The sequence below is a fragment of the Parasteatoda tepidariorum genome, chromosome 4, assembly GCF_982258835.1.
Source record: "Parasteatoda tepidariorum strain Cologne lab strain chromosome 4, Ptep-v5.0, whole genome shotgun sequence".
Taxonomy (NCBI): Eukaryota; Metazoa; Arthropoda; class Arachnida; order Araneae; family Theridiidae; genus Parasteatoda; species Parasteatoda tepidariorum.
Genome location: NC_141758.1, coordinates 69,560,136 through 69,587,101, shown reverse-complemented (window position 1 = coordinate 69,587,101; position 26,966 = coordinate 69,560,136). Strand labels below are relative to the sequence as shown.

Here is a 26,966-nt window from a genome sequence, read left to right as displayed (position 1 = left end):
AACACTTTATAACATGCTTGATTGCTTTGACTAGAAAAGCTTAAGAATATATGCACAGGAAAACTAGCCCTTTGATTTTTAATTTTTTATTAGCAATTGTGAGTGAAAATATTTCATATAGTGAATAATACTATCATTTATAAGTGCGAATGTTTTTATTTAATATCAATTAATTTGTAGCATAATTCTTCTTAGCAACTTTTCCATCTAGCTTATTTAAGTTAAATTATTCAATCATATACATTGCATATCATGACATATATTTAAAGTTCGAAAAAAAAACAAACACACATTTTGAAAATTTTCAACCCTTGTTAGGACTAGGAAAATTAAATTTTAGACAAAAAAGTTTTTAGTCCTTATAATAAATATTTTCCCTTATTATTTAAAGGAATTAATGTTTTGTCTTTTAGATTAGTAAATATGTTTATATACATAGAATGATTAAGTGATAATTAGTCTATCGTTAAGATTAATAATTTCAATATTATGATGAAATGTAGCATGGATAAGAACTTGTTTAGGTTATCATCCTGACACTTGGCCATTTTATTAGTTTCCAAAAAAAGCAAAATGAAAACTTATTATCAATTCAAAAATAAAGATCTGACGCATTTTTTTAAAGAATATTTTGCAATAGTATTAAACTAGAATTTTTTTTTTACAAGAATAAAATGGGCAGACCACATCATTAAGAAGCATGAAGGTTACAACACAAAAAAAAAAATCTTCAATGCCAGTACTAATAAAAAAGGGTAAACAAAATTTAAGATGGTTAGATGCTAAGGAAAAGTTTCATTGGTACTGTAGAACAAAAAGCTGGAGAACGTTCTTGAGAAGCCAGGGCCCACCAGAGTCTCATCAGTCAATGTAGAATTAAACTCTGCATACAATGGGCAATATTCTAACATTCTTTGTTTTATTGCTAAAGCAACTTTACAAGATTATTATGCTGCAATTATATAAAAATTTGAGGTACATAATTTATATTAATATTTTAACATAAAATTACCTTTTTCTCTTTCAAAGTTTTCTAAGAGCCTTTTCCATACATTCTTAATAATGAGCCCCAAGAAATTATATGAGGATGTAGTTGTTGAAAAACAAATCACACTCCGTTATTCTGCTGATTAACAGAATAGATGGTGTAATCAAATTTAAAAATACAAAAGAACCTAAAAATTTATAAAACTGTCATTTTAATTTAATGTATAAAAAAGCATACTGTAAAATTGCCTGGGAAGCACGATTTTGTCATCTCTTTGATTGTAACGCTTATCGTCACTTAATTCAGAATCACAATAAAATATTTCAAATAGATTTATCGTAAATTCCAAAATAATTTATTAGATTGAAAATACTGTGGAAACTTTCATTAGTGTAAAGAACCTTAGCAAATATAAATAAACGCTCTTGATTAAAGTGTCAAGAAATACGTACCAAAAAAGGGTTAATCACTAGTCCATAGTCTAAGTTCGATCTCTTATGTGACCTTTCTAGTATTTAGCAATAGTTTTATCAAACAAAGAGTATAGTATATAAGATCAAAAAAGACAACAGAAACAGGGTAGACTGATTCATAAGAGGTTCGCCAACATTCACAATGAAGATCAGTATGGGTAAGTTCTCTCCATGTCAACTTGTTTATTTATTATTAATTAAAGTATTTTAAATTAATTTGTTATAGATTAAAGTATTATTAATTTAAGTATTAAAAAGAGAAAGTATAATAAGATAAAGTATTTAAATGAATTCAACAATATATAAATAAAATGATCACAGGTTAAAATGATAATTAGTAGTTTGTGTCTTTAAACCTCTGGAACAATATGGTGCGTCCAAAAAAAAAATTTCTTTTTCTCTTTTGTTAGATATAAGGAGTTATTTATTATTTTCGAATGATTTTATATTGCAATAAGACAGACATGTTAATTGTAAAAACTTCAAACTTACCATTGCTTTATGTTTCTCAACTTTAATTACGAATTCCTTTTTCTGGTGTTTAAGATTTTTCATCCTAATACTGATTTCAGTGTCACCCATTTAATAATTTTTGAAATAAAAAGTCTCATTTAAAAATTAGTTTTTATTTTAACAAGCAACCCATTCTTAAAACAATTTGTAGTAATCAGTTAAAAAAAAAAAAGCAATTTAAAATTCATTTTTTAATCTAGACGAAGAAACAGTAACGATTTGAGTTTTAGAAAATGATACACCAAATATCCACTTTGTAAGTTGCAGTGACATAACTGAAAAATGTATTTAATATTTTCAATAATAAATTTTTGTGTAATGAGAAAATTATGTCACAAGTTATGCCCAATTAACGGGTCCTTAACCTTGTGCCGTATTAACGGGTACGCGGGGCTCTTGGCAATTAAAGTTTTTGGGGCCCTTAGATTACATTTTTTTATTTATTCAAATATAAAAGTATTTATATATCTTTTCATTTAAGAAAGCATATTTAAAATAAATAATAATCAATTAAATTTTACTTTATTTTGTTAAATTAGAACTAAAACATACTCATAACATTTTATAATCATAATATATAGATTTGAAATTGATTTTTTTTTCAGAAAAATCGTTGTTTTTCTTTATTTTTAAACATTTATTTTCAAAAAACCCATCTCCATCGCCGGGTCCCTAATCATTGGGGGCCCCAGGCCATGGCCTGGTCTGGCCTAATAGGTAATCCGGCACTGGTCACAACACTAGTAAAGAGAGCACCTATATTACATTCTAATAAACCCTAAGAACATTTTTAAAAACAACACATTTTAAGTATAATAACTAAAAAATGCATTTAAGGAAACTAAAAAATGTAACTTCTTTTCAACATTATAACTCTATAGTAAATGTTCAATAATTTAATGTAAAAAAATTATTAAATTAAAACCTGAAAAGGCCATTTACAGATGATTTAGTTCAGATACAGAATTTGATGAAAAAGAAGTTACATACAGATTTAAATCTGCCGTTACTGATTATCATTTGTTTTATCCTAAGTATTGGGGATTAAAATTATCATGTGCTAAAGATGAAAGTACCAGAAATTTACATATCAATATTTACCTAGATTTATTTTATGTCATAGCTTCTCACAGTAAATCAGATCCTATTTCCTGAAACATATTTTTCCAGTCGAAGTTTTCAAAACTATTGGAGCTGGTGGCTTTGAAGTTTGAAATAACGAAACCGAAACTTAGACTATTGATTGATTGATTGTTCTTGGCAATCTTTTAAAATTTAATTTTATTCCCTTGACTTTAATAAATAAATAAAATTTGATTCTATTTTTCAACTTCTTAACTTAAGCATGAATATGGAAAAGATATATGCTCTTTTACAAAAATGGAGAGGAATTTTGAAAATGATGGTAGTTTAGGTTCAAGCAAATACTAAATATTCAATCTTGTTCCATTTAAGAGCGGAGTGGTTATGAAATGAAACTGAAACTTTTACAATTAAAGCAATTGTAAATTATTTCTAATTTGATGATAACTGTTAATTACTATTGTAACTTGTAGAATTATGTTTTTAACGGTAAATTTAATTTAAATAGTAAACAGCTTCTATGCTTAGAATTCAAACTTGTGCTTTTAGTGATAATTTATTGTAGTAAATTGAAATATACTATTTTAATTGACTGACCATATATCACTGGACTTGAAAATGGAATATCGAGATGAAGATTTTCTTGATGAAGCTAATCGTAAGTTTGATTTTTTCGTTTTGTGTTAAATTAGAACTTTTTTTTCGTATTAGTTAGAAATCTTTAGCTCTGATGGGAGTGAGCTCTCCAAGTTTTTTTCGACCACCGTTGATCTCGCGTTTTAGCTGATTACTCAAACTTTAAAAATCTAGGGAAACAAAGCCCTTGTTTTTTGTGCCTTGTGAGAAAACAAGAAAATTTATCAAAGAACTATAAAAGAATTTTATTCTAAGGAAAACACGAAAGAATTTTTTTTAGTATTTCATAAGTAAGAGATATAGTTATAGATTTAGAGATAAGATTCTTCCAATTTCAGATACTTAACTCAAAGATTTTTATGCAGTGATCAAGCTAGCTCACTTCTTTCTATATTTATAAGCATTAGTGACTTCTGGGCAGTCGCCCAGAAAAGATTTCAGTACCTGCTCCAAAACAATTGTATTACTCAGGGCCCGATTAACCTCTGAAAATAGGGGAAGCATAATAGGATTTTGAGGCCCCCCTAACTTGGGCAAAATAAACTTTTGATATTTTTCGCCTATAAACAATACATTTTAAAGAGACGAGAACCATGTGAAAACTATTAGAACCTTAGAAAGGAATACAGAGATCCTATGCAATCATGTTGAACCCTTCTTTACGTGCTTTATAGTAGCAAAAACATGTTAACAAAATTTAAATATTTCACTAAATTAAATTATAAAATTTCTTGTTGTTATACGAAAGGTTCTTTGCAAGATTATAGTCTCTTATTTTACGCCAATTTGTTTACTAGCGGCAAAACAACACAAAATTCTAATTCAGCATAAATTATTGCTACTGCACCAGAAAAATCATACCAAATAATTTTCAAACATGAAACAAAAATATTTTTTGTACTGATAGATATTTGAAAGTCTTGTGTGTTTAGTTCAACAATAAAAAGCAGAGTAAAATTAAATTGAGCACGCATGATAGAGAAGAAAGATTTTAAAAAAAATAAGAAAACTCATAGGTTACCATTACATAGGCTTTTTTCTCGCTTTCAAATTCGCAAAATCTTCAATAATATCTGCAAATTGTAACCTATTTGTAATATCACTCTCTATTGCTAAAAGGGCTAAACCACTTAATTTATTATTTGAAAGAGTTGATCTCAACCGATTTTTTTTTTCTTTTCAATGCAGAAAATGAACGTTCACTAGTGCAGTGCAAAAATAAGAAATTGGGCCCCTAATTTCAGTCATTTGGGGGCCCCCCTAGAATTTTACAGGGGAAGCACTTGCTTCCTGTGCCTTTTCGGTAATCAGGCCCTGGTATTACTTCCGGGCAGTGACATGAGGAAGATTCTTGTAATGTTACCTACATCAAAACAATCAATAGATCTCTGGGTAAAGCACCACATAAGGTGACCAACTCGAAGGTAATGGCTTAGAAGTTACCTCTGGAATAACTAATAGATTTTTTTTTAATGTCTTTTGCAAGTTAAAAAACCAATCTGTACCTTGTTGATTGTAGTTGGTATAAACAGGTACTGGGGAGATTTCCTTATCATGATCTGTGGCAGAATATTCGCCAAATCTCGGAAACTTCCGGGCAGTGGCCCGCGAGAAACTAAAACGAAAACATCACAGAAAGGGGCCAAATCGAAAGGTATAACTCGTAGCCACCCCCAGGGCGAACAGCTATATATATATTATTTTTTTTTAAATTGCAAGTTTAAAATCTATTTGGCACCTTGGGGATTGTAGTTGGCACGACAAATCATGATATGGAAATATCCCCAAAATTTCTTAATGGTATTGAAAATAAGTATTTATTACAATTCTGAGAAAACTTTCCCTATTGGTACTTGTGCCAAAATGACCAATAAGTTTTGTTATCAGCAGATACATATCACAGAATCTAACTTAAAATGTAAAACTTATAATCTGCTATCATACCAAATATATTTTCTTGAATTTAAATCTCTTGATAAATTTAGTAGTTCTAAATTCATATGGAAATATCCTTTACATTCTTCCTATGTTTTGAACTTTATTTTGAAGTTTTAAATATGCTTGTAATTATTGTTTGTTTGCTAACATACCATTTGCAGTATTTTTAACAATTCTTCTTTTCTTCTACTTCTGTTCATGATTTCTGATAATTACCTCACTCTTTTTACTCTATAAAACTCTTTTCCCCCTCATCTTTATTTTTTCCAATTTAACTGTCATGACCAGGTTTCTTTCTTCTTACCAACCATTGATAGTGTTTTTTAGATAGGTTTATTTGAGGTCGGTAAATTTTGGCCTTTATATAAAAAAAAGTTTTTTTCATTTTTTATTATTGTATTTAAATTACTGCCAACTTTATGTTGTTTGTGTTGAATCTGTATTTTTTGAAAAAAATTACCAGGTAATAAGAAAATCTATGTCAAAATTTTGTATTCTTATAAATTTCAAGTTGAAAATATTGTTCATGGAAGAAGTGAATCATAGAAAATGCATTGCCTCTTTTATTGAATGTCTTCGTTCATCCCTAATTTTGTAGGCCTCACAATCAGTTGACACTTAAGCGAATATTATTTATATATAAAAATAATAAAAAAACAGCTATAGAGATGTAGAAAATATGAATTTTTTGTGCATGCAATTAATTTTTTTCTAGTTACACTGGTTAATCATTTTTAACAGTTTTATTTTTTTTACAGTTATTGAGATTCCTTGTGAATTTTGCAATGATTTGTTTCCTATAATTCTTTTAATGGAACATCAGGTAAGATGTGTATTTTTTCATGAATTATTTCAATTAAAATTTCATGTTATTAATAAATGTTTTATACTTCAATGTCATATCACAATTTGAAGTGATAAATTTCTGCACAATGCTATAATTTTTTAATGAAAATCAGGATAAAATTTAAATTTATAGCATATGAAAAGAAGAAAAAAAAAGTTATAGCATAACACATGCTATTTCTTCATTTTCTTTGAATTTTAACTGGGAAAAGTGTAGTCCTTAAAAAATGAGTGTTACTATTGACAGGGAAAATCGTGAAAAATATCAAGATGTGAATAAAAGATACATATCTTCTAGAATGTAAACATTAATCCTTTCATGGATATAAGTTCTTATTTAAAGTATTTAAACTTTTAAATAACTAAATTATAATAAGAGGAATATAAGGTATGATACTACAGTCGCTTCAGTATTCTAGTGATATCCTTACATCAGAAGCATTGATGTCATAACTGATACATGGTCTTCTAGATTTATTTATAATTTTTATCCTTAAATACAAAGTGTGAAATAAAAATAGTTGTAATTAAAAACATTAAATTTTCAATTTAATTTTTTTAATTAACCTCATAATTTGAAGAATATTATAAATAAAAAGAATTGATTCTGTAGGTGAATCGGCATTATAAAATTATTTTTTATGAACAACCTAATTGTGTTCTCTATATTTACTTTAAAAATAATATGTATTTTAATTATGAATTAAATTCAAATGCTGCAAAAGCATTCAAATAATTTTAATGATATTATTTTCTTTTAAAAAAAACTCAATAGTTTGCTTTTATTTATTATTTTTAATACATTCTTAGAAAAATTATTTATAATGATATCTTAATATCTAAAATTATTACTTTCAATTTGGTTGAGTGATATTTTGCATTTAAAAAGGAAGACTTATTTTTATTTTTAGATGAAGCATATTTATTATTTTAAATAAATTTTTAGATGTAGCATATATATTATTTATTATTTTTAATAAATTCTTAGAAAAATTATTTATAATGATATCTTAATATCTAAAATTATTACATTAAATTTGGTTGAGTGATATTTTGTATTTAAAAAGGAAGACTTATTTTTATTTTTAGATGAAGCATATTTATTAAGGTGAATTTTAAGAATAAACAGTAGTAATAATGCAAGGATTGAAAGATATAATATGACATTGGTGACTGATTTATACGAAACAAGATAAGGGTATTGCTAAATGTTTCGAAAACTGCTAGTAGTTAAAAAAAAAAGTGATAAAAGTACATGATTGCTTACTTAGCAAAAGTAGTGAAATAGATATTAGAAATAATTAAGGTGACTAATAAAGGAGATTTTTCAATAAATTTTAATTATCTCTTGCCATTAAGTGATGTTTACTTTTATAAAATTTTTTCTTTAAAGGGAATGCTATGCTGTACGAGTAATCCTTCTTAGCAAATTCTCTGTCACCTACATAATTAAATAAAAATTCTAAGTTAAGGTACGCCTAGAGTAAATCATAAAGTTTCTAATTTCTGAATTTTTTATTTTTTTCTCTTCAAAACATTGAAACAAAACCAAATTGTGGCCCGATTATGTAGTTTAGATGTAATCCCTCAATAATTTGTTTGCATTTTAAAATTTTGAAAATATTTTTTTTAGCATTTGAAGCTTCATAGTTTATTCTAGATTTACCTGAATTCACTTTTATCTGAACTTAAAATTTTAAAATTCTAATAGAGGTGAAACAAAAATTGCCACTAAATGCTTCTCCTTCAGTATAGCTTCCTCTTAAATCTGAATTGTTTTTCTTTGTTTGTTGTAATCAGGGATGGTAAGTTTCTTACACAGTGGAAAAAACCGTGCCGGGAGATATAGGCAGAGCTTAATTTATCATAAGGTTGAGAGGCTTGTTTTTCTAGAAACAATAGAATGTTAAAAAAAATATAAATTTCTCTGTGTAGTTGTGTTGATAGTATTTTCCTCAAGAATTGTTATTGGAATTATGTGAGAACAAAAATTGAAATGTAAGCTCACATTTACAAATCTATCATCATTTATTTATGTTTTAAGTAATTTAAAACCCCTTTTTTAATAAACAGAAGGTAAATTATGTTTAAAGTTTCAACCAGTGCCTACAAATATTAAAGTTTATGCGTACAGGACCTACATTTTTTAATCAGGACATTGACCTAGGAGGTTTCTTCCAACTCAAGTGGAGGAAACTCTTTTTATTAAAGAGTGTATTAAACTAAAAATTTAAATATTTTATAATTGCAATATAACTTCAATTATAATAATATTTCCAAGTCATTTAATAAATAATTTTTAAGTTAAAATAAAAAGTCAAAATTGGAAAGAAAAACAAATGTAATGAATTTCTTAAGAAATTAATACAGCTGCTGTTTTTTTCAATGTTTTAAATAAAACAGTTTAGATCAAGCTTATTTTTATAATTATATATAAAGAATTTTTAAAATATCGTAATCACTTTATTTTATGTATTATATTACAAATCACACAATGATTTCGTAATTACAAACAGCATACTAATTTTCAAACTTAATACTGTTAAGTATGATTTCTTTAAACAATTCTAAGATAGTATGCTAAAGGTATTTAAATAAATAAATATTTTTAATGCAAATTGTAATTTTACATACCTAATCATAAAAATATAAGCAAATAATAATTTATAAAATATACTTAATTTTTTACTATAGATTATTTATTTTTTTCTTCTTCTAAAATTAAAGAATTTTTATTTTTAAAACAACATTAACTTTAATTTTTTTTTTTAAATAAGCAAATAAGTGATTAAACAACTTTAAAGCTTTTTTAATCTGTCGAAACTTATAACTTTTATTTCAAAAAATAAAATTTGTAAGTTTTCAAATATAAATGTTATAGCTGAATTTTCTTTTTCCTCCTAACATTTTGATAGCTTTGCAATATTTTGCTTAAGATTTACTAATATTATAGTTTTAGGGAGAAAATTTTTTTATATTTTACTGTTAATTAAATCAGAGAAAAAAATAATTAAGTAAAAAAGAAAATTAATATCAAAAATTAATAAAAAATACAATGGCCTTAAAAAAATTTGACCAATTGAAAAAAATATTAGCAAAGTAATGATTTATAAATTGATATTTTATTTATTATTATCTCTAGTGTTATTTATTATTTCTAGTAATATTTTATTGAAAATTCTGTTCTTAAACCGAATATTTAGTAAACTAAAAATAATATAAATGCATGTCGAGATATAAGTATACATATTTATTTAGAAAAATTAGGAGTAACTTAAATCAAAATAAATTGTTTTAATAAGATATCATGATTTTAAAATTCTGTTTAAAATTGAAATAAATGCTATGAATATAGATGTTTAAAAAAATATTTGTGAAAAGTTCTTACATTTTTTTGTATTTTATTAAATTATATTTATTTTAAACCTGAACAATTCATTTATTCACTATTAGTAAATAGTTGTATCGGTGAATTTTGATCAATTTTATATTCTTCCACTTCATCTAGTTTTTTTTCCAGTGCCCTAGAAGAAATTACTTTTCTGGATTGAAATGCCAACCCTGGTTATAATAAATGTATTATATTCTTAATACTATGTCCATCCTAATTTACTTTTGATTTTTTACTATAAATTTTAAAGATGAGATTTATGCACTTGTTACTCATATTTGATATGTTTATAACCTTAATAAACCTTATAAATTTATTTACTGTTTTTAAGACTGCCTGTCGGCCTGATCTAGCACGTATGATTGAGCCAACTGTTGAAGAAGTTGAAACTCAATTTCGGAATTTGGAAAATAACTTGGCATTTGAAAATCCAATAGATGTTGAAAGGATTGATCCCCCCACCTATCGAAATCAGATACAAATTGAAGAAATTCAAACAAGCTCTATTCCAAAAGAAAAGGAACAAATAAATAGAGTACTCATTTCTTAAAATACCTTATTACAGTGAAACCTCCAGAAAAGACCACCTCTATCTACAACAAATTTTGGGAGGAATGGAAATTTTTCCATAGACTTTGTTTTGAAGAAAACCTTTAGAAGAGACCATTAAAACCTCTCCCAACAACATCTGCTTAAAAGGTTAAATAAGGAAACACAAAAAAATATCAAAACGGAAAAATTTCACAAATAAAATAAGTAGAATAAAATATATTCAAAATATTTGTGTGAGGCTTACAACCTCATTTTGCAGTCAAAATGGATTAAAAATGATGCTATTAATAATTTACTTTTAGAGTTGAAAGTTAAGAAAAAAAATTATTTTAGAAAAAACAAGCATCTCAAATAAACAAACCTCTTCTCATCTTTTAAAGCTAATTAATTTTTATTATATAAAATTAAATGCAAACTTAAATAAAAAACTTAATTAGTAAATTTGTTTTTACTCATAATTCTATTAGTTGAGATCATTTTTATAGAGGCTAAATTTTATTAATTGATCCATCTCTTAATGGCACTCACAGAAGTGGCATTTCTGCGGCAAGGAAACGACATTGACTAATATTAAAATCGTTCGTGATAACAATTTTGAAGTCAATGGCCGTAACTTCTAAGAATTATCAACCTCCATCAATGACCATTTTTTTATGGAACAGAGTGTGGCCGTTCCCGAGAGGTTTCACTGTATAATATTAACAAATCACCTTTGTTTTTTATCTTTTTTTTACACAAAAAGTAAATTAATATCAAAGAAAGAACTGATTGATGATAAAATTTATAGAAAAAGTTTTTTCAAATGAAAGGATTATTTCTGTCATATTTTTTATTATGAAATATGTTTGCCTTAGTATGATAATAAGTTTTCATATCATATTTTCCAAACCTTTGTTATTAATCTAATTTCTTTTTATGTTTTCTTTGGATTTAATTTTAAAATAACCTGAAGTTATTTCTAACACTCAATTTGTTTCTTCAAAATAATTTAATTAATTTTAAAATACTAAAAAAGATACAGTACTTTCAAAGTAATATTTTTTCCGTATCAGTAAAATTCACTTTTTTAACCTTGCATGTCTTGATGATACTCTTAATATTACTGTGGGTTTAATTGCATTAAAAAATCAATCGACCCTGGACAGACACTCGCGAGAGAGACTGCCGGCCTCAGCGATAAGAACGTGTTTGCGCTTCCTGTCGCGAAAGGATTAATAGTCTGCAACTTTTCTTATTGCCCATTTTCTTTATTCTTAACTAAAAATTTTTTTAATTTACATGTTTAATATTTGCTACAGAAATATAAATTTTAAGTACAGGTTGTACTAAGTATTTTTAAACTGAGTATGCCAATATGAATCGAGGCATATCTTGGATGTGAGTTTCCTACCTCAAAATTTTAATCAAGGGTAAAAATACTCATATAAAATTTTTAATTTTTTCCCTGCTTGTTAAAGCAAGATAATCACATCAAAAATCAAGCAGTGAGTAATATATTTTTGATTGTCGATATAGGGCAATAGCATCCCTTCCATGCATTCTGAATTCAATTAATTAATTGCTATTGCTCTAACACTGCTTGTAAAAAAGGTTTTGCAACGTAAAATAAAATATCTAAAAAATGAGCTGGTCTTAGTAAGGAGCACTTTTAAGGTCTTTCCAGCAACATTGCTTTTAGCAAAGAATATAGAGAGGACAAGTCCAACTTGTCATATATGTAACTAACGTGGGGATTTTATTTTTTTGCCTTTGTTTAGCAATAAAAACCCATTGATTGTATTTTTGATCAGCAGTACAACTTGGCAAAAGGCCGAAGTAAATCAGGCACTAATAGCTAGCATGTTTCATTTTTTCTGATCTTTTGCTGTTTTATAAGAAGAAATGAATGGTGAAAGAAAATCTAATTTTAAAAAAAAATCTTTCATCTTATTACTATCTGTTTCCTTTTCAATTGTTGTCTTTTATTTTCAACCGCTATATTTATATATTTTACATTAACGCTCGACCAATGGATCCAATTAAAAGCTACTCCCAGTTTAGCTTTCAAAACTTCTTGACCTATATCTGCTTTCTAATTTTCTTTATTTTATAGCTAAAAATAGTTTCATTTGCTTTATCAATATAAACTTTATCTTAAGGACCATTCAAATATTATGTAAGCATTTAAAAGGGGTGATTTGCTTATTTGTGATGACCAAGTTTAAAAGGTTATAAGTAATATTTAAGTAAGACACTAAATTCCTTATAAAGTTTAAAAGAAAAGAAAAAATCCCTCTCAAGCCAGTTCAATTAGAAAGGAGGAGTACTTTTTTATTCTGATTCAATCTATATATTCGTCTAGAAGAGTATTGGAATTCAATGTGCATTTTTCCTTGACTTTATTCCTTTTTTTTAAAATTTAATTAAAGGTTCTTGTTTGTGTCATTGCACTTAGCCAAGTTTGGTTACAGCTTCGTAGACATGTGTACTCTTCTATTTGTCAGTCTTGTTCCTATCTTGGTTTTAATAGCTGCTGGTGTTGTTTTATAGTTGGTGTTTATTAAATGCTACAGAATATTTATTTGCTAAAATGAAAGTTTGTTGACTGTTCTTTCTAATATTTCTGATACACAACTTACGTTTCAGTTGTGAATTTTTTGGTTTTGCTGATAATAAAAGGTCAATGGGAATGAATCTAAAATAAAGAAAAGTGTATTTACACAATTTTTAAACAGCCTAATTCATGGTTTGTATTTGTGAAAGTCTCCTTTCAAATTAGTACTTTTCTGTTTTGTCATACTTCATTATCTTCTGCACTTGCAGTCTTTTGTGCTTTTTAGTCTTACATTTTCTCATAAGTTCAGTATTGATTAAAGAAGTAAATTGAGGTCGAAAAATTCCTTTGTTAATTGTTTGTAAAATGACTTTTTCAATTAAATTATTTGAGAAATGATATTAAAAATAAATAGCAATTAGATAAACTTACACCATTGTCTTTTCTTCAGATTTCTGAATCTGAAAGGGAAGTTTATGGCCCCAAAAGTTACTTGGATAAATCATCAATGTATACTGCTGTGATTTTTAAAATCATTTACATGCTTGGAACTAGTATTCTAGGAGTTGTGTGGTTCATTTTAAAGATAATTTTTAAACTTCTTAGACTTTGGTGGAATTCTAAATCTGAAGGAATTGATAAGGTACATAGTTAAATTGAGTTAATTATTTAGTTACAAAACATGTAATTTATAGCTTTTTTTCTTCTTCATTTTCCTTTTCTTTTCTATTATAAAAAATTTTTTGAACTATTAAACTGTTGTATAGTTTATGCTTTTGTTGCTAGTTTTTAAATAATTCAAATTAATAGTAACTCTTCTAGAAAATTCTAAAATTTAAACCTTCGCTAAAATAAAGTTGTAAGTTTCATAAACTCAAAAATAGTAATTGTATAAATTCAAAAATAGTAATTGTATAAATAAACTAATTTATCTTATCTTTATTTATTTATTTTTGTTCACCATGCATTTCTATACTTAATTATTCATCTCGTAATGCTTAGTTACATTATGTGAGAGTTGAGAATTTTAACTGGCACTTTTTCAAAAAAAATTTTTTTAAATATACCCAAGAAACTAATTTTCACAGGAAATCATGCATAATAAAATGTAATTTGGCATTTTATGCTCTACATAAAGAAAACAGTGTAATTAACTTTTTTTTTTAAACATAATACTCCATTACTAAAAAGGTTGCTGTTTGTCAACCTTTATATGCAATTTTTTTAATGCTGAAAAATTCATTCTTTTGTTCTATTTCTTGTACTGAGAGGTTGAAACAATACTCAACTTTTTCTTTATCATTCTATAATTATGATTTGTCTTGTGTAAAATTTTACTTTAAAATAACATACAATTAGAACAAATTAAAATAAATTATAAAAATATCATATGAACTCTTGTGTAAAATTTTACATTAAGATTTTATGCAATTAGAACAAATTAAAAATAAACTTTTAAAATCATATAACCACTCAAGTACTTGTTTTACTCATATTTTGATAATTTTCATTGAATTATCTTTTTTATGTGTATACTTTTAATGAAAAGTTACGATAGTAGAAAATTTAACAGATTTAATTTTTTACAACAAAATGAAAATATTTTAGTAAATGCAGTAAACATAAACATGACAAGCTAATTTTATGATTAATAAATAATGTGTAAACAATGTTGCTTGAACAGTTGAAATGTTTTTATTGAGATAAATACTAATAAAATGGAACCACACAAAAATTATGTATCTATGTAAATTATGTATCTATTAAAATGTATCTATGTATACTAATATATAGGCAAATCGTAGTCTGTAGTGTGGACCATAAAAAAAGCAATCATTTCCCAAATGAATTTAAAGTTTCGATGAGAATGTCATATTGATATAGAAAAACTTCTTTAGAGACTAGACTTTTTAACAGAATGAAATTAATTTTGTGCCTTAAATTAATCATAGAGATTTGTTGACTTATATAAAAAAAAAAAAAAAAAAGCAAATGTGAGTTTAGATTTTAAAAAAATCACAGACTTCTATTAATGAGTAGATTTTTCCTTACTCTTCTAATTGTATGATTGTTGGGTTTCTAAATTCAAACTTTATTTTTTAGTTTGCAATTGATGAAGATAACCAAGAAGCAATAGAGAAAGCTTTGTTACAAGTAAGTTGCTCTTATATTCTATAAGATTTCTTGAAGGGGGGAAACAAGTGTGTCTCTGCCTGTACTAAAGGAGCATAACAAATTTCAATAATTTATTAGTATATTAACAAATTAATAAGTTTTAACTATCATTTAACCTTTCTTTTAATTTTAAAAATGATGTAAATATTACTTAAGTTTTTTTTTTTTAAATTTACTTATTTTAAGACCAGTTAAATAAAAAATTTGTAAATAATTTATTAAATAATTCATTGTAAAAAATAAAAAGTTTTACTGGCTCTATCATCTGTTGGTAAAACATTTTAACTCTTTACTGTTGATAATCTCCATTTGATTGTATAGTTGTATGCAGTTACTTTCCCACATAACGAATCGGTTTCACTCATCATTTTTGTAAGCTGGTTACAGTTCATGATAGTTAAATTATTAAGCAATAAATGATTATTTTAAGACTGTTACAAAACTTTTTCTGAGCTTTCTTTGAAATAATTTGAATGACATTTCTTGAAACAAGACGAAATATTTACAGTAATATCTAACAAAGCAAGTTTTATTGTTTTTTTTAAAAACCAGAATTGCTTTATAATTAATATAAACCAAAGCAGTTAAATCTATTAAAGGCAGAATATGATCCTCTTAAAAGTCTAAAATATTTACAACATCAAAGCTGAAACATAAACATGATGAAAAACAAAAGAAATGCTCAACAGAATTTTCAGGAGAGCAGGGGAAAATCAGAAATATGTTCAAACAGGAAGTATTTATTATTAATTTTTTTTTTATCACACCACAATTTAACATTTGGAATATGAGTTAATACAGTTAGGAACAAATTAGAACAATTGTTTTTAAAGTCATGGAAAGACATATGAATTTTAACAGTTGTTGAACTGTAAAATACAATTTTTTAATCTTAAAACTTATCATTTTTGTAACTTTCTAGAATTTATAAAAAATCTAGGTTACCTAATAGTTTGTCTCATACATTTATTTTTTAAAAATTTGTAGGCTTATAAACTGTGTTTCAGAAACTTCTGGATGATCTAGAAGTGACCACATTATTTTTTTACACATGCTCAAAATTTTCACCTGCTATAAATTATAAAAAATTAAGAATATATTTCACATATATGTTTATAACATGCAAAAAATGTGAAAATATTGATGAATTATTTTATTGCCCCAGGAACTGTCTTTAAGAACATTATTAATATATAAACATAATTAAACTATCTTATTAGAATCATTTTTAGCTGAAATTTAATTTGACAAACTGATTAAATTTATTAGAATTCATTATTAATTTTCTACATTTAAATAATGTTTCAATTAATAATAATTTATTTACTTCTTACAGGAAAATGAAGCTTTTAGTTTTGGATCTTCAAATAAAGAGAAAAATGTTGATGAAGAGAAATTAAGTTTTAAGTATCCTCCAAATTCCTTTTTAAACAATAAAGATTCTAAATATCATATTCAAAATGATTTAACAGAAAGTGACAATGAAGAGAATGAAAGCTTGGAAGAATTCTGGAAGAGAGCAGACATCAAGCTTGTACAAAGATTAAGAATGTTACAAAAGAATTCACCACATTATTAATAATAATGAATCACAAAAATGAAAAGTGATCAGCATTATACATTTTATTTAACTTCTAAATGTTGGCTTTGAATCAAAATGTGTATTTTGTTACTTGAAAATAAATTTTTATGCAATTGTTTTTAAATATATTGAATTGTTAATGAATTGTAGGTAACTGAATAAATCAGAAAACAATATTTAATAACAAGCAACTACTATATCAGGGATGGGCAAACTTTTTGGGTCGTGGGCCAAAAATCTAGAAAAAAAAGTTTGGTGGGCCGAGTAAAAACTTCTAAAATAAAATAAAGTCACTTCATCATTGAGTGCATGTCACTGTACATCAACTTTGCGTTTTTTAGTTGCCATTTTGGGATAAAAAATGTTTACAAATAACTCAAAAAGGTAGTAGCCATTTTATACATTTAATAATTTCACCATTATTTACAATGACGTTGTATGTGTGCAACCTTTCCATACGCAGTAAATTATGTTAGAACTAGAGCCGGCAGAAAAATCGGTTCGTTGGAACTTAAAACGCGTAGTCAGCCTCATGTGAAGTACAATTCACCTATATTAGATTCCATATGTCTGCTCCTCGAGAAAGACAAATACTAGTTGGAGGTAATCTACAGCTATTCTATAAAGAACTTTTGCTTTCAACATTTTACCAGTTAAAGCTGTTTGTGCTAACTATTTTGATTAATTTATGTTTTGTAGAACAAAAATAGAGAAAGTGAAAAGGTCATCAGTACTTTGTAAAAAAAGAAATCAACAAAAATAGTTTTAAACTAAGTAGATATATTCGCCACTGATCGGCTAGTTAAAATTCTGTCCGCGGGCCGGATAAAATCTTCCGGCGGGCCACAGTTGGCCCACGGGCCGTAGTTTCCCCATCCCTGTACTATATGGCCATAGATTTTTTTTTCGAATGCAATAAGATTTGTCATTTAAGCATGACTACAATTCAAAACTTTCTGTATGCGATGAATACTCAATAATACACACTGTTTTACTTTCAAAAGGTGTAGGCTAAACTAATGAAAATTCGAAATATTGAAAAAATTTTCTATTATAAAAAAAGATAAAGATTATATTTTTTAAAACATACTCATTCAAAGAACAAACTAGTGGTAAAACCATCTATATTTTAACAAAAGCAAAGCGAAATATAGAATTTGACTTGTTTAATTAGTTAAACTGCTTGTTTAGTTAATTTTATATTATAAATACTTTTTGGAATAACTTAAGAATCTGGACAACTGAAAAAGGTTGTACTTAATAATGGGATTCAATGAAGGTTTTCATACTTGATTTTTGTAAACCCGAATGAAAGTAAATAAAAAGGCAAAAAAATCAACGTCAAATTTTATTGATGATAGAACATTTTGTACGTAGCATGCAAAACAATTTGTAGGTCTTTGACTTTAGGCATCACAACTGATTTTATCCTTTCTTTCTTATGTCAATTAAACTCATTAACAAATAAATTGGAATGATAATGATTTAATAAATTAACATAGACACCAATGTAACATCAAAGTTCAATACTCTTAAGGTTTGAATCAGATATAGAAAACAACTGCATCCTCTCTGGAATCAGCTTTCCAATGGGTTTTTTGGATTTCTATAGAAAGTACATAATAAAACGTTTTATATCACTTGAATAATAACATTTGCATCAGTTATTAATAAAATTTAATTTCTTATACTGAGACTGAATCAAATAGATGTCACAATTTAAAAAAATTCTGTAAGTACAAACTTGCTCAGAAAAAATAAGGATGCAAAAAATGAAATATGAAAATAAAAGATAAATATTAAAGAAAAAAGCAAATGGGAGAACTTTACATAATAAAAAAAAAGTCATGAAGAAAATAATATATTTATTATTGTTTTGTTATTAAAAAATTATGAGTAATTAAAAAGTAGGAATAGAAAAAATAATTGAATTTAGAATACCATTTTCTCCCTGTATTTCATCATTTCCTCTTTAAGCTTATTCAATATTGATACATTAGGTTTATTAACACAGGCTTTGCTTTGTAATTCTGTTATTCTTTGTTCTTCTTCCTATTAAAATTAAATACATACTTATATAAGAATTTAAAAACATAATTTTCACTGAACATTTATTTCCTATTAACATCTCACAGCAATCAAATATACAAATTGTAAATAATTTTTATCAATTTTAAGTAAACTTGATCGAAAATAAAATTTTCAAAATTCTCACACCGACTACTACACAACACTTTATAACATGTTTAATTGGTTCGGTAAGAAAAGCCTAAGAATGTAATTTTATGCACAGGAAAACTAGTCCTTAGACTTTTTTTTTTTTTTTACGATTGTGAATGAAAATATTTTATACGGTGAATAATACTATCATTTATAAGTACGAATCTTTTTATTTAATATCAATTTGTAGCAAAATTTTTTAAGCAACTTTTCCATCTAGCTTATTTAAGTTAAACTATTCAATTGGTATACATTGCATTTCATGACATATATTTGATAGAAGAAAAAAAATCACATTTTGAAAATTTTCAACCCTTGTTAGAAAATTAAATTTTAGTCCAAAAAGTTTTTAGTCATTATAATAAATATTTTCCTTTATTATTTAATGGAATTAATGTTTTGTCTTTTAGATTAGTAAATTTGTTTATATATATATAATGATTTAGTGATAATTAGTCCATCATAAGATTAATAATTTCAATATTATGATGAGATGTAGCATGGATAAGAACTTGTTTAGGTTATCATCCTGACACTTGGCTATTTAATTAGTTTCCAAAAGTAAAATGAAAACTTATTATCAATTTTAAAAATAAAGATCTGGCACATTTTTTTAAAGAAATTTTTGAAATAATATTAAACTTAAATTTTATTTTTACAAGCATAATATGGGCAGACCACATCATTAAGATGCATGAAAGTTACAAAAAAAAAGGGTAAACAAAATTTAAGATGGTTAGATGCTAAGGAAAAGTTTTATTGGTACTCTAGAACAAAAAGCTGGAGAAGTTCTTAAGATGCCAGGTTAGGGCCCCAAGTCTCTTCAGCCAATGTAGAATTAAACTCGGCATACAATAGGGCAATATTTTAACATTCTTTGTTTCATTGTTAAAGCAACTTTCGAAGATAATTATGTTGCAATTATATAAAAATTTGAGGTATATAATTTATATTAATATTTTAACATAATATTACCTTTTTCTCTTTCAACGTTTTACAAGAGCCTTTTCCATACATTCTTAATAATGAGCCCCAAGAAATTATATGAGGATGTAGTTGCTGAAAAACAAATCACAGTCGGAATTTATTAACAGAATAGATGGTGTAATCAAATTTAAAAATACAAGAGAACCTAAAAATTTATGTCTCATTTTAATTTAATATATAAAAAAGCATACCTGTAAAATTGCTTGGGAAGCACGATGTTTGCCATCCCTTTTATTTTTACACACAACCTAAAAATACATATAAATAAAATTCAGAAAAGGAATCGCTCATAGTTGAGTTAATGCCATTTTTTAATACCTGAAAATTATGTTAAAAGATATGAAAAGTATGTTCTAAAAAATTACTATGTAATGACAATTTACCAAAATGAAATTATTATTATCTTACATAACAATAAAATGATCATAATAACATAAGAAAATACAAATATGAATGAATTCTAAATGTTTAATAATTATCAAAATCATTATAGGTAATTATTCTTATGCAGTCAGTTTCCTCTAAAAAGGAGTACTTCGTAAATTTTCTTAAAATTCAATATTATTAATCATTCCTCTGCAGCCAATTTCCTTTAAGAAGGAATATTCGGTACTTTATACTAACTTCTAGACTATAACTGAATTGGATGCTTTCCAATAACATTCTAAGCCGGTTTTTGCTTAATGTCAAAAATGCTAAATCTCTAGAATTTTTTCAATAACTTTAATTTTTGAACTTGGTACAGTGTGTAAATTCAAAAATCTTTTGAATTATGACTATCTGTGCGAGGTCACTTGGAAATTTCTTCATAGAAAGAGAAAAACTCATTTGGTTTAAACTGTAAAAACTTTTTTGATTTTTGCAATTTTCTTGTCATTTATGGCAATTTTCCCAAAAAATGCTTTCTTAACTTCCTAAAAATATTCTACCATTCTTTTAAAATCGCGTGTTTGTTAAAATGGCAAAATAAAATTTTGAGCAAAAATAAAGAAAGAAATCAAGCATATCAGAACCCAACTACTACGAACACTGGTGTATGCCAGAAATTATGGTGCTTTTGTTATTTTAACACTCAAAATTTCAAATAAGATGGACATGTTTATTGTAAAAACTTCAAACTTACCGTTGCTTTATGTTTCCCAACTTTCATTATGAATTCATTTTTCTGGTGTTTAAGATTTTTCATCCTTATACTGATTTCAGTGTCACCCATTCCATAATTTCTGAAATAAAAAAGTCTAATTTAAAAATCAGTTTTCATTTTAGCAGGAAACCTATTCTTTAAACAATTTGTAGTAACCAGTATTAAAAAAACAAAGCAATTTAAATTTCATTTTTTAATCTGGACAAAGAAACATAAACGATTTGAGTTAAAGAAAATGATACACCAAAAACCCATTCTGTAAATCGCAGTGACATAATTCGAAAAACGTATTCAATTTTTTCAATAATAAATCTTTGTGTAATGAATTTTTATTTTTTGCAATACAATTTTAATCACATGAAAACTATGTCACAACACAAGTAAAGAGAGCACCAATATTACATTCTAATAAATCATAGGAACATTTTTAAAAATTTGAACAACACATTTTAAGTGGTGCTAATCCTTAAAATAAGCAAAAAATTAAAAAAAAAAAAAAAAAGAATGCCTTAAGAGTTGTAATCAGAATTTTTATTTCATGATAAAAATTTTTAAGTGCTTGTGCATAATACATGCCTTGTATTATGCTTACGTTATAATTAACAATAAAAGATATTCCAAGGAGTGTTACATATTTATTTAATATTTACATTCTAAAGATCTTTAAAACTTAAAATGCAAGACACCCACATACTCTTTTTAAATTTCATTTGGAAATTAATAAAAAATAGTAAGAATTATTATTATTCGAACTTGGGGATTCTAAACTGGGTTACTTCACTGGAGGGGCAAACTCCTTATCTCCAGAGCAACTGCAGATCTATGTGAAAAATTTAAAAAAATAATGATTTATAGTTTGCTCATTAATTAATTTGGTTGATTAGGAAGGAGTTTAACCCTAGATCAACTTTCTTGCTATGGCCTTTAATGAGAGAAGAAATGTTATAAGAAAAAACTAAATAAAATTTAATGAACAAGCATGGGTATCAAGATACATTTGACTTTGGGTAATGTTAATTATTTATAATGAAAATTTATACATAAAAAAGTTAAATAATTAAAATGTAAAGAAAATTATTTTGAAGTACCTTTTTAAACACTCTAATAGTATTTGATATGGAAAAGGTTGACCAGCTTTTACTGAAAGATCACTTATTCTAGGATCTTCTACTCTAACTTGATCAAAAAACTGGAAAAGGAGAATATTTATGAGAAAGTAAAGATAAAATTAAATTCACAAATACAAAGCTTTATAATTTCTGATATACAGAAAAAAAACAATTATTTGTCTTTAGCTAATTTTTTTAAACATATGTGTTTTAAAATGAAATTTTTAAAAAAATGTAAAATTACTTTCTATGGAAGAATGGAACCAGAATTTATTTAAATATACAATTTAATACAATTGTAAAACAATATATGTCCATGAAAGTACAATTACGAATAATAAAGGTAAACTGAGTAAGTTATAAGTTAGAAATAATGCAGATATAAAAGGAAAAGGGGAACAATGTGTTTCTTTCCTTTTTTCCATTCTCATTATTTCAAAACATCCTTGATCAAATTCAATGTAAAAATTAAAAAAACAAAATTTTTAATTTAAAAGTAGAGAAATTAAAGAAACTAGTGGCAAATATTTTACACCTTTCCACTGATTTTGTGACACCATAGATTATTAATACATAATAGGCCAGATTAACCTCTTTTAACATGTTGTCTTGAGTTGTTTCCAGTGTTCAAAACTAGCACAGTCGAGATAATTAGAGCAGGGTTGTATTTTACACTGCTGAAATTTAATTGATTGATTTTATTTGCCACAACAAGGTTAAAAAATGTGTGTGTTTTTTTTAAACCATTTATTTTGCCGGATACTTATTTTTTTAAATGTGAGCTTTAAGAGGTAATAGGCATATAAGTAACGACTATTTTTAAGGTTAATGATAAAAAGCATTAAAAAATAGATTAAAAATAAATATAGCTTTTAAAAATTAATCAATTTTGTGTAATTAAGTCAATTTATTATTCCTTCATGAGGACCTAAGTTGCTAATTTTCTACCTAATCCTTTTCAGTAACCTTATATCATTACATATAGACTTGATTAGATTACTAAATGAAATTAGCACTTATAATGGAAAGTTATTTTCGATAATCTAATAAATGAAAAAACAAAAGCAAATCTTCTCTGAGAAGATAAAAGAGAATTAGAATGTTTAAAAATAAGTGAAGCTTACTTCAACATCTTGAAAATCATCTTCATCACCACTCCGTTTCTCGGGATCAAATTTTTTTATTTTAGGAATGAGAACTTCAAGTGCAGATCTTGCTAAAATCAGAAACATTATTTAAAGAACAAATTCATTTTTAAATTTAATATCTTAATTGAAATAAAATTAAATATACCAGCTTCAGACTTAGCAACTTTTTTACTGCTGCCATATCCAGTTCCATATTCCATTTCATTTATAATTACAACTGCACCATATGGAGTACTAGCACTCTCTGGAAAAAAAAAGTTAGACTTGATAAATATAGTGTATTTAATTTAGCAACATTTAACAGTGTGTTTATTAAACAGAAAGACAGAATATAACAAATACAAAATGCTTTTAATTTAGTTAAAGTACATGAATGTAACAATATCTTATCGATTCAACTTAAATTTTTGTTTCAACCCTGGAATAGGATCTCAATTTTCAAAAACTTTATTACTATGATTTCCTCCCTCATTTTTTTTACCTTTTTTTTACAAATGTAACTATTGTAGATCCAAACACTGACTTTTAGAACTGTGACTTATATTTTGTATATATTTAGAACTTTATTTTAAAAAAATAACTCAATACTCCCAAAGCTAATTTAAAATAGATACGTGGGCAATTAGGGGGTGTAGAAAGATCAGAATGCAACACAATCTGAAAAGAACAACAAAATCAGTTCCAGGATTGACAAATATAACAAGCAGGTGGCCTCCTAATGTGCCCAAAATTCTTTCATTCATTACAATCTCTCATAATTTCTAATAAAACCAATTAATTTTTGATTAACAAACGACACACAGGAAAAATTACAATAGAACAGGATAAAATAAATTATTATTAGAAATTTAAAATACCTAGTTCTTTGAAAATGTATTTAGGCTGAACTCTCAGAGTATGTTGAACATATTCATGAAGAATGCAAACTGGTGACTTTCCGGTTGGATTCATAATGAATTCTGCAAAATAAATCACTCATTTGTAATAAATCTGCTTTTAACATGTTGCAAAAATATATTATTTTTAATAAATTTAACAGCAAATAAAAATATAAATATTTAAAACCAATGTAAAATTAAAAAAAAGATGAGAATCCACCTTGATGATAGTAAAACCTTGACATTAAGAGGCTTTAGGGATATCTAAATTCCAGGATATTGAAAAATGTATAATTTTTGACATTTTAGACAAAATAATGACTGTGTTGGCATTTTGAAATACTTATAGCTAATACTTTATAAAATAGTTAACTGAAACAATCTCACTATCTAAGCACCTTCATTTGAATTTACATTTTTTTAAACATCATAGTTTTGTTACCTTCCTTTGATGCTGTAACTTCTTTCTAATCACCACAAACTGTAATATAATTTTCCACAGAACTTATCTCCTCATAAAATACAAGTCAGTTAATGCATCAACTGTTTTAAAATTTATTAAATTAATTTATTTAAAATATTTGATGAAATCAAGGGCCACTAAGAATAAGAGTCCTGTTATAAGAATAGTAGACAAGGACTGAAATCAGATTTTTTTTTCCTCGCAATAATTCGAGAACAAATTTATAATTTTTTAAACAGTGTTTGTGGAACTTTTGTCTTGCTGACTTCCAACCCACACATTAATTATTGATAATTGACTTAAAGCATATTATACATAAAAACAATATAATTTGTTAATAGAATTATTTCATATGCATGGACTGACCTCTCTTTGAAGTACTACCAATAGTTGTAGATTTGTCTGTATTTGCAGGTAAAGGACAAGTAATTAGCTGTGTATTATCTGGCTATAATAAAGGGAAAAAAATTGTAAAAAAAAAAACTAACAAGATTATTAACATTTAATTATACATTAAGTATTTGTTATAAGAATGAATAAAATATATACCAAAAATGGGCGTTGTTTTCTCTTAATTTGTTTCTGGTGTTTTCGTCTTCCAAACCAGGTTCTAAAATTAAAAAAAAATAATAATAATAATAAAAACAAACAGGGAAGTTGCTATGGTTAAAATAAATAATTAAAAAATTAATAAAAATTAATTACAAATTGGGAACATTTTAAAAAATATATTAAAAAAGATTATACTCTCTATACTAATAAGTATAGATATTAATCTTACATCAGCTTCAAAACCTATTCATGGAAACATTCAATCAGGGTTAGTAAAAATCCAATGTGGGGTTTTTTCATGAAAAAAAACCTATTTTGCACAGGGATGAACGTTTCTTTTTCTTCAGAAATATTCAAAATGCTTATTGTTAAGGATGAGTATTTCAGTCTTTTTTTCTGCCTGATAAATGCATGTATAATGAATTGCCAATTGATGAAATTACAGAAATGACTTTACAAAATGTAGAGCACAATATCTAAATCAGTGAGTTTTAAATTGTTAATAAATATATAAGTTAAAAAAGGGTATTTCTGGAAGCATTGGGAAATTATATATTCAGGAAATGCAAATGTCTATATCAATATTCAACTGTATTATTCAATAATTGAATTATTTATGTCTTATAACATACGAAAAAGTTTCAACTTTTATCTTCATTATAATATTTTGCTTTCAATTGAATGAAAAAAGATAATAAAATTTAAACTTTTATTCTATACACATTGTAAGAATACAATTTTAAAATTTTAATGGATAAACAAAAATGCACAGCACACACACACAAAAAAAAACTTTTGATATAATGATTAGATTTACATGTTGTAGGATTTACTTTAAATGATTGGAGGGGGTGATCGTAAATATGTTAATTAAAGCAGACGATATTTTAAGACACAAAAATGTTCTTTCTTTATATAACCTTCTTTCAACGAAGTTGGATTCCCAACCCTCATAACATAGGGGGTAGTTGCAATCTGAGAAAGAGGGTTTCAATAGTTTTGTCACGAAACAGTAAAAAATTTGGACTCCTAAATATTAATTTTATTTTTTGCATATTTTGCCATTTCTTGGGAATTTATTAAGCCAATCAAAAAATTTCAGCACATATTTATAAAATTCGTTTATCCAAAGATAATTGCATAGAAAAAATAATTTTTATTAATTATTTCTATTTTTTAATACTTTTTTTGAATTTTAGTCTGAAAAATTTTAAATACACAAAATTTTTACATTATTTTAAAGAATATAATTTTGTAAGGCAAAATACAAAATTTGAACAAAATTGATGAAATAATTACTATAGGAATCGAATTTTAAAGTACTTGTATGTTAACCAACAAAACATTTCACAGACAACAAATATGTCATCATAAAGTCTTGGTTTAACCTCAAAAATTGTTTGCAAACCCATTAATTTCCAAGCAATAGAAAATATTATAAAGTAGTACTGAAACAAATCTTAACTTAATTATTTTCATTAATTTTAATAATTTAAAAACAGCATGTTATGATATGTTCAATAATAATTAATGAAAAATAAACCTTTAACTTCAAGCAAAGTAATGAAAAATTCCCTTTATTACTTACTTAAATCGTTTCACAGTAATAGTTTGGAATTCAAAACGTTTCTGACAATACTCTCGCACAGCTAAATAATCTAAAAGTTTAAAAAAATATTAATTAAACAAATGCACGTTAATGCTAATAAACCTAAAACTTTGGCAATATCTCAGATTAACATTCTAATTAAGAGA

At 25.8% G+C, this 26,966-nt stretch overlaps 2 protein-coding genes across 4 annotated transcripts in view; one reads left to right on the top strand and one right to left on the bottom strand.

Annotated features, from left to right (window-relative positions):
- The first annotated feature begins 3,428 nt into the window (after positions 1 to 3,428).
- LOC107451979 (uncharacterized) lies at positions 3,429 to 16,834 on the top strand. 3 transcript variants are annotated; one of them, XM_043051108.3, is made up of 7 exons: positions 3,642 to 3,715; positions 6,390 to 6,454; positions 7,871 to 7,949; positions 10,200 to 10,403; positions 13,405 to 13,596; positions 15,057 to 15,107; positions 16,465 to 16,834. In XM_043051108.3, the coding sequence occupies exons 4-7, from the start codon at positions 10,227 to 10,229 to the stop codon at positions 16,705 to 16,707; spliced, it is 663 nt and encodes a 220-aa protein (XP_042907042.1). In that variant the 5' UTR covers positions 3,642 to 3,715; positions 6,390 to 6,454; positions 7,871 to 7,949; positions 10,200 to 10,226; the 3' UTR covers positions 16,708 to 16,834. The 3 variants fall into 3 exon arrangements, with proteins under 3 accessions (XP_015923721.1, XP_015923722.1, XP_042907042.1); XM_016068235.5 differs by lacking the exon at positions 7,871 to 7,949 and having other exon boundaries at positions 3,429 to 3,715; XM_016068236.5 differs by lacking the exons at positions 7,871 to 7,949; positions 13,405 to 13,596 and having other exon boundaries at positions 3,429 to 3,715.
- A 1,211-nt stretch (positions 16,835 to 18,045) lies between these two features.
- Positions 18,046 to 26,966, bottom strand: part of pasha (microprocessor complex subunit partner of drosha) — a 36,382-nt gene continuing 27,461 nt past the window's right edge. The window contains exons 7-18 of the mRNA XM_016068233.3: positions 26,800 to 26,869; positions 25,209 to 25,269; positions 25,026 to 25,107; positions 24,176 to 24,277; positions 23,464 to 23,562; positions 23,295 to 23,386; positions 22,150 to 22,250; positions 21,041 to 21,140; positions 20,109 to 20,165; positions 19,906 to 19,989; positions 18,652 to 18,762; positions 18,046 to 18,316 (exon numbers count right to left, since the gene is read on the bottom strand). Of these exons, the coding sequence (XP_015923719.1) occupies positions 18,227 to 18,316; positions 18,652 to 18,762; positions 19,906 to 19,989; positions 20,109 to 20,165; positions 21,041 to 21,140; positions 22,150 to 22,250; positions 23,295 to 23,386; positions 23,464 to 23,562; positions 24,176 to 24,277; positions 25,026 to 25,107; positions 25,209 to 25,269; positions 26,800 to 26,869 (1,049 nt within the window). The 3' untranslated portion in view covers positions 18,046 to 18,226. The remainder of the gene's footprint in view (positions 18,317 to 18,651; positions 18,763 to 19,905; positions 19,990 to 20,108; positions 20,166 to 21,040; positions 21,141 to 22,149; positions 22,251 to 23,294; positions 23,387 to 23,463; positions 23,563 to 24,175; positions 24,278 to 25,025; positions 25,108 to 25,208; positions 25,270 to 26,799; positions 26,870 to 26,966) is intronic.